At 46.6% G+C, this 8,163-nt stretch overlaps 1 protein-coding gene across 3 annotated transcripts in view; it reads right to left on the reverse strand.

Annotated features, from left to right (window-relative positions):
- LOC143815040 (interferon-induced GTP-binding protein Mx2-like) overlaps positions 1 to 7,596 on the reverse strand; it is a 34,778-nt gene extending 27,182 nt beyond the window's left edge. Inside the window, exon 1 of one of the 3 annotated variants that reach the window (XM_077293848.1) lies at positions 7,483 to 7,596. Coding sequence is in view for 1 of the 3 variants with exons in the window: in XM_077293847.1 (XP_077149962.1) it covers positions 620 to 2,345 (1,726 nt within the window). In the remaining 2 variants the exon portion in view is untranslated. Of the gene's footprint in view, positions 1 to 619; positions 2,361 to 5,216; positions 5,354 to 7,482 lie in introns of those variants that run through there. The other 2 variants (XM_077293849.1, XM_077293847.1) reach the window with 2 other exon arrangements.
- Between the last annotated feature and the right edge of the window lie 567 nt (positions 7,597 to 8,163).

Below are 8,163 nucleotides of genomic sequence, written 5' to 3' on the forward strand. Positions count from 1 at the left end.
AGAGTGAGCTTCCACGTAGTGGGAACACTTATATGTTCACCTACAAGCTGCGTGTCATCTCCAACAGTGCTCATTGAAAAGCCAACAGATGCCTCCACCAAAGGTACATGATACTTGGGCCCATTCTTCAACATGGGCAACGGCCCATGACTAGGGGTCATAACTAAGAGCCACATACTTACAGTACAACCTGGCTGCCCATGTCAGCTGCAGTCTAGATACCCTATGTTTTTCAAACTGTTCGTCATATCTGTACCAATGGGATGCCCCATATATTTTGCAGGCACAGTGTATCACGTCATCATAGAAAAAATTGTGCAGATCTTTGCACGTGGAATCATTTGCACAAGTTACTAGCAAGTATTGAAAAACTATGCAACCAGCTTCCTATTGTATGTGGTATCTGTTTTACCTCGTCCATGTGAGTGTCTCTGGAACACCTAAATAGTTTGTCCCACATGTGCTCAGGGTCATTATTAAGGATTACAGAACAATTTTTGGGTTCATGGATGAGTAGAAGGAATTCTGGAGCTTACAACTTATTGATTATCCTGTCAGACATCTTCAGTGCTAGGTAACCCTATCCTTTACCCTCAAACATTTCTCCAGTCACACTCACCCATTAGAAGTTCGGACGGTGATCCTGATGCTGAGTAAGCTCCGGTTGTACCGGACCCACAATGCTGGCTGGCACTTTCCACAGTGCTGGGGCTGAAAGCCATAGGGGCACGCACATAATATTCAGCCCCAGAGACCCAGAACTGAGGAGATTTAGATCTGGTGCGGGAATGTCCATGTGGGGATCTATTCTGCCGCCTCTGATGTGGGGATTTTGTTTTCTGTCCATGAGTCGGGGATCTGTATTGATGTCTGTGATGCGGGGATCTTGGCGGTGTAGACTTTGGCTCAGTGCAGCTGCTGCTGGAGGCCAAATCAGGTGAAGTGGGTGCCGGCATAGGACGATCTGCACTAAGTCTGCCAAAGTAGCAAAAAGGAGGTTTGGTAGAGCTATGGTGCAGTGACCTGTCCTGTGTATGAGGCCGTTGTGGTGTTGGTGACCTGTAGTTGGTGCCTGGCCTTCCAATGCTGTTATCGTCATAAGGGTGGGGTCTTTTTTTGCAAATCATGCGGCTTCTTTCCTCCAGACTCTCTCTTGACCCTGGATCACCAGTGCCATACGGGTGGGGTCTTTTGTTGTAATATCTGTGGCTTTTCTCTTCAGGACTCTCTCTGGACCCCTGATTATGAGGGTCATATGGATTGGGTCTATTGTAATATCTGTGGCTTCTCTCCTCTGGACTCTCCCTGGACCCATGATCATCAGCGCCATATGAGTGTGATCTATTGTTGTAATACCTGTGGCTTCTCTCCTCCGGGCACTCCCTGGGCCCTTGATCACCAGGACGATGTGAGTGTGATCTATTGTTGTAATACCTGTGGCTTCTCTCCTCCGGGCACTCCCTGGGCCCTTGATCACCAGGACGATGTGAGTGTGATCTATTGTTGTAATACCTGCGGCTTCTCTCCTCCGGACTCTCCCTGGGCCCCTGATCACCAGGACCATGTGAGTGTGGACTTTTGTTGTAATACCTTCGGCTTCTCTCCTCTACACACTCCCTGGGATCCTGATCACCAGGACCATATGAGTGTGATCTTTTGTTGTAATACCTGCGGCTTCTCTCCTCCGGACTCTCCCTGGGCCCCTGATCACCAGGACCATGTGAGTGTGGACTTTTGTTGTAATACCTTCGGCTTCTCTCCTCTACACACTCCCTGGGATCCTGATCACCAGGACCATATGAGTGTGATCTTTTGTTGTAATACCTGTGGCTTCTCTTCTCCAAACAATCATCCGGCTCCAGATTATCAGTACCTTTTGAGTGTGGTCTATTGTGACTATATCTGCGGCTTCTCTCCTCTGGAAGTTCTCCTGGCTCCAGATCACCAGAACTGTATGAGTGGGGTTTATTGTCGCAATAATTGTGGTGTCTCTCCTCTGGAAGTTCCCCTGGCTCCAGTTGGTGCTGGTTTTGGTCATCACTGGGAGAAGCTGAATATTGATATTGGCTGCAGGCATTGGGCTCAATGGCAGTGGCATTCCAGCAGGCATGGTCTGTTTCTTCTGCTCTGCTTTGGGTGGCACTTGAGCTTGTGCTCCTTTGTCTCCTGGAGGACCTCTTCTTTCGGGCCTTTTGGGAAGATCTGGAGCTGTGGTGTACTGATGAATGTGGCTTACTTTTTGTCCTGATGGTGCTAGACTTGACATGTATGGAGTCACCTTCAGGGTGGCTGTTAGTTGCAGGAGGTTTTTTGCCCTGAGACAGCAGGGATGTAAGCCAATCCATGAATCTTGCTTCTGCCTGTAGGCGAATCTAGGCCATCCTCTGCGCCATTTCCACAGAATCACTGCTGCAGATGAGAGATGTGAGGATAGTCACTGACGTTAAGGTATTAGCAACGTGCGGACTAGGGCGGTATGGCAAACAAAACCCCACAACACATGTACCCCTGTGAAGAATATTGGAGATATAATTTCATGTCAATCATTTGTATCCTAGTTGGCATGGGATTCTAAAACCCCCTTCCAATGTGCAGCTGTAACAGGACACCTAACTCACACCTCGAGCCAGCTAAGCTCAGAACAAAAGGCTTGTTTGAAAAATAGATACCATGCAGTCTAACTGGTTTGTTGAGTCAGCCATGATTTTATAAGGAGAATATGAACTTATCGTACATCCCGGTCACACAACAGTTACATTTTTGAGATCTCTGGACCAAACCGAAAGCCTTCCAAGGTCTCTATCCGTTCTAACACCACAGGGTAGGGAGATATATAGAATGGCTAGTAGGACCCAGGCATCAAAGCAGTGTTTGGTCTCAACATGTAGCAGGTGCCTGGCTGGATCTGATGGCGCCAAAACCGCATCCTTAGAATTGTCCATTAAGAAGTTATGACCCATCTTCGGTTTTGGATTTTTTAGCTGCTAAAGGCAGGGGTAGGTGATTTCGGTTCAGCCCAGATGGCAGGAGGGGAGTGACCCAAAGGGATAAAGACTAGTGTAAGGCCATGTGGGCTACCTGTCTGGTATGTTTGCTGTTCGCTTCAATAGTGGGGGCCACATTGAGTAACGTGCTGTGAAGGAATGAGGAAATAGCTGGCAGCTCATGCCATCTGTGGCCCAGGGCACACATGGTCTAACATCAAACTGGTAATTGATATGATCCATCTGCTTATCTTTTGTCCTACCACTATTGCATTTGCATAGTCCATTGTATATATATATAACCATTGTGTATATAGCGTATTCTCTAGTGTACCCTTAAGGCGATTAAGTATATAATTTAACCTAGGGATGTTCTTTTATCTCGATCCATGAATCCACATGTCTGTTTCTCATTTTAGCATTTCATGCTACCGGGGCTGGTTTCTGGAGCAATATAATTCTCTTAATGGATCGGGCTTGTATCTAACAAGGAACTGGTGGCAGTCCTTGTTTCACTGGTGCTAGTGAAAGGGGCCTGTCAGGATTGTGAGCGAGTATGGTGCCACATCAGTGTCTGTGTGGGCCACATCCTCTCACTCTTCGTGCCTCCATGGGAACGTGTGGACAGGGGATATCTGTGTAAAACTGTGCCAAGCTAACCTTACATGTCTCCAGGAGGTGCGGAACGTCACACTGGTGAAAGTGGGGAGGCAGCACTGCGTGATCCTTTTGATGTAATAGTGGTGTCAGGCAGGGTGGCGAAGTGCGGGTTCATCACACCCCTCATAACACAAACAAAGCCCGTTGGCATGAGAAATAATATTAAACATTATAATTTTGGCCTCCAGATGACCTGATCTGGATACCACCGTCAGTCATGGTTCTCATTGCCTCTATTCAGTGGTTAATGTCTGCTTCAAAAACGGTGGACAGTTGTGGCTATGTTTTTCTTAGCCTAACAGCCCCTTTAAACTGTTCTCGCCCTATGATGTACTATTACGTGATAGAGCGGGTTTGATTATATGACGAGGGCATAGCAGATGAGACGGCGCCATAAAAGGCAGACACCGGCTGTTTTACTCAGCATCTGTTTTCAACAGCAACCATTAAGGTACCGTCACACTAAACGATATCGCTAGCGATCCGTGACGTTGCAGCGTCCTGGCTAGCGATATCGTTTAGTTTGACACGCAGCAGCGATCAGGATCCTGCTGTGATATCGCTGGTCGTTGAACAAAGTTCAGAACTTTATTTGGTCGTCAGACCGGCGTGTATCGTCGTGTTTGACACCAAAAGCAACGATACCAGCGATGTTTTACACTGGTAACCAGGGTAAACATTGGGTTACTAAGCGCAGGGCCGCGCTTAGTAACCCGATGTTTACCCTGGTTACCAGTGTAAAATGTAAAAAAAACAAACAGTACATACTCCCCTTCGCATCCCCCGGCGTCCGCTTCCCACACTGACTGAGCGCCGTAAAGTGAAAGTGAAAGTACAGCACAGCGGTGACGTCACCGCTCTGCTGTTAGGGCCGGCACTCAGTCAGTGCAGGAAGCGGACGCCGGGGGACGCGAAGGTGAGTATGTACTGTTTGTTTTTTTACATTTTACGCTGGTAACCAGGGTAAACATCGGGTTACTATGCGCGGCCCTGCGCTTGGCAACCCGATGTTTACCCCGGTTATCCGGGGACCTCGGCATCGTTGGTCGCTGGAGAGCGGTCTGTGTGACAGCTCTCCAGCGACCACACAGTGACGCTGCAGCGATCAGCATCGTTGTCTGTATCGCTGCAGCGTCGCTTAATGTGAAGGTACCTTTACTCTTAACCCGAATTTAATACGTGCATACTGGAAGGCGTACAGTTCCACCTGCCAATGCCCTGCCCCCTGGAATGCAATCAATGGTAGCCTGGGGTCTACTTAAGTTTCACATGCCTGGCATGATGTTGCTCCTATCAAGATTAATCTGTTGCTGCAGTATATAGTACAAGCGACTGAATGAATACAGAATCAAGTCCCCTAAATGGACTAAAAAATACTGTTAAAAAGAAAAAGTTTTTAAAAACATAAAAAAAATAAACATTTGAATCACTTGTTTTTTTCTGTATTAAAAAAAATAAAATAAACATGTGGTTTTGCTTTATCCATCAAACGCCAATCTATCAAAATCAAAAATTACATTAATTAGAAATAAACAAAAAAATGAAATAGGAAGCAATCAAAATGATACCTACCCCCAAATGGTATCAATAAAAATGACAGTTAAGGGCGAAAAATAGAAGATCTCACACAATTCCATCAATTAGGTAAATTAGGTCATTGTCGGGACTGTAAGATGCTGCATTCTTCCGGATACAGGAAAATTACGCAGAGTCAAAAACTCACCAAAAACTCATCGTGAGCGCACAGCCTAAATAAAAAAATATATTGTATCGTTGTAATTGTACAGACCTGGTAGGATCCTATCATCAGGTCATTTTTACAGCACAATTAACGCCATAAAGCAAAAAAAAAATTGAGAAACATGTTTTGTTTTGTTTTTTGCAACCTCACCACAGTTGGATTTTTTTCTCGTTTCCCAGTAAGTCACATGATAAAATTAATGGTGTCATTCAAAACCTCAATTTGTCCTGCAAAATACAAGCCTTTGTATGGCTCTAGAGAAGGAAAAAATAATAAAAAACAAATGTTATGGCTGCTGGAAGAATAGGAGGAAAAGACGAAAACACAAAAAATGTCCCGTAATTGGCTTCATCTTTAAAGGGAATCTGTCAGTAGGATCAACCCTCCTAATCCGTTTATGCAGGTTATAGGAAATTGAATAAAATGACACCTTGATATCTGTGATCAGATGTCTTATTACAGAGAAATTCTCATTTTCCTTAATATGTAAATGAGCTGTTCAGATCTATGGGCCGGACATAGATCTCTCCCAGAAGCACTGAAGACAGAAGATGCAAATCAAATCAAAAGCCAGAGGAAGGAAGTGAGCCATAGGAAGGACCTCGTGGGAAACTGAGGGAGAAAGCGAGCCATGGGGAGGATCAGGTGGGGAGCTGAGAGAGGAAGTGAGCCATGAGGAGTATTGGGTGAGGGAGCAAGTGAGCTATGGGTAGGAATGTTTATTGAGGAAAGAGAAGAAACAAGCCATCGGGAGGAGCAGGTAGGGAGCAAAGAGAGGAAGCAAGCCATGGGGAAGACCAGGTGTGGAGCTGAGGGAGGAAGCGAGTTATGAGAAGGACATAGTGGGGGGCTTAGGGAGGAAACAAGCCTTGGGGAGTACTGGATGAGAGGCTGAGGGAGGAAGTGATCCATGGGGAGGACATGGTGGGAATTGGAGGCAGGAAGTGAGCCATGGGAAAGACATGGCGAGGGCCTGAGGGAGAAAGCAAGACATCGGTAAGACTAGGTGAAGGGCTGAGGGAGATTGCACGCAATGGGGAGGAGCAGGTTGGGATGTGATGGAGGAAGTGAGAAAAGGGGAGGAACTTGTATAAAGCTGAGGAAGGAAGAACGTCAAAGGGGCTGTGGGAGAAAGCAAGCCATGGGGAAGATTTGGTAAGGGTCTAAGGGAGGAAACTAGCCATGGGAGGGCCTGGTGGGGATTTGAGGGAAGAAGCGAGCCAAGGGGAGAACTTTGTGAGAAGCTGAAGGAGGAATCAAGCCATGGTGGGGATCTGAGAGAGGATGCATGCAAAAGGGAGGAACTTGTGGGAAGTTGAGAAAGGAAGAGAGCAATTGGAAGGACATGATGGAGGTGGGAGATCTAAGGGAGGAAGCAAACCATGGGGAGGGGTGGGTGGGAGATCTGAGGGAGCAAGCAAGCCATGGGGAGGAGCAGGTAGGGAGCAAAAGAGGAGTCCATGGAGAGGGGTGGGTGGGGGATCTAAGGGAGGAAGCAAACCATGGGGAGGGGTGGGTGGGAGATCTGAGGGAGCAAGCAAGCCATGGGGAGGAGCAGGTAGGGAGCAAAAGAGAGGAGTCCATGGAGAGGGGTGGGTGGGGGATCTAAGGGAGGAAGCAAGCCATGGGGAGGGGTGGGTGGGAGATCTGAGAGAGGAAGCAAGCCATGGGGAGGGGTGGGTGGGAGATCTGAGGGAGCAAGCAAGCCATGCAGGGAGCAGGAGACAGGGGATGTTTGTAAAATAAATAGGATGTGAATAGAATTTTCCTTTCAGGAAATTCAAGTGAACCTGATGAATCAAATTTTATCAGAATAGCTCAGCTCTCCTGAGTCCTGAGCATCTGTTGCTAAATATAAGACATTAGCATATGACCAGAGTGTGGAAGGGCAGGTGAAAGTTGGGTGCAAATGAAACTGATGTCATTACTCAAAATCACTGAGAAAAACAAAGGGCTGCACTTAATGATATAAAGACAGGTTATATAACTGGCTGTCCCTAGTTGCTCCCCAATGTATCGTGTGCTGGGATGTTATAGGGAGGTGCTGGGATGTTACAGGGAGGTGCTGGGATGTTATAGGGAGGTGCGGGCACTTACCGGTATGAAGAGCTCGGTGTCCTCACATAGACTGGAGATCTGCGCTGTATCAGGGGTTATATACTCCTCTCCATCTGCAGAGATTCAATTCATAGGAAACGAAACTGAAACTGTGATAATCCCTCTGTAAACCCCCTTCTCTGCCTCCTCTGTCCCCTGACTGCTTGGAGTCACACATTAGTCATAGCTTTTGCTCAGCGTACATTTATATGAGGCTTTTTTTCCCCTAAAAAAAATAAAAAAATATCTCATGATCATGAACTGTTACAAATCCTGTAAAACATACGAGTTTCAGATGGAAAAGTTGACGCCGCAGAAGATTTTGGTAACTTACTGTAAAACAAAGATTACTTGAGACTGAGGACATTTGAGAGATTTTTTTTCTGCAGTATCATGTACATTGGGACACTTCAGCTTTGGTAGGGTTTGGTTTATTAGAATATGGCTCAATATGAAGTGAGATTTGCCATCATTGATATAATTTTCCATAAATGTTTCCTGTAAACTCTGTTCCCACAGTAGAGAAGAAAAATTGGGCCACACATGGTCCCAGACAGTGGGGTAACCCAAGCTAGATAGAGGGAAGCAAACAAGTAAGAGACCTCATGCTGGGGCGAAGCAGGAGAAAGGCTACGTTCACATTAGCGTTAAGCTAATGTGCGTCGGGTTTGCGTCGGCGAC

This window comes from Ranitomeya variabilis, chromosome 3 (assembly GCF_051348905.1).
Source record: "Ranitomeya variabilis isolate aRanVar5 chromosome 3, aRanVar5.hap1, whole genome shotgun sequence".
NCBI classification, from domain to species: Eukaryota; Metazoa; Chordata; class Amphibia; order Anura; family Dendrobatidae; genus Ranitomeya; species Ranitomeya variabilis.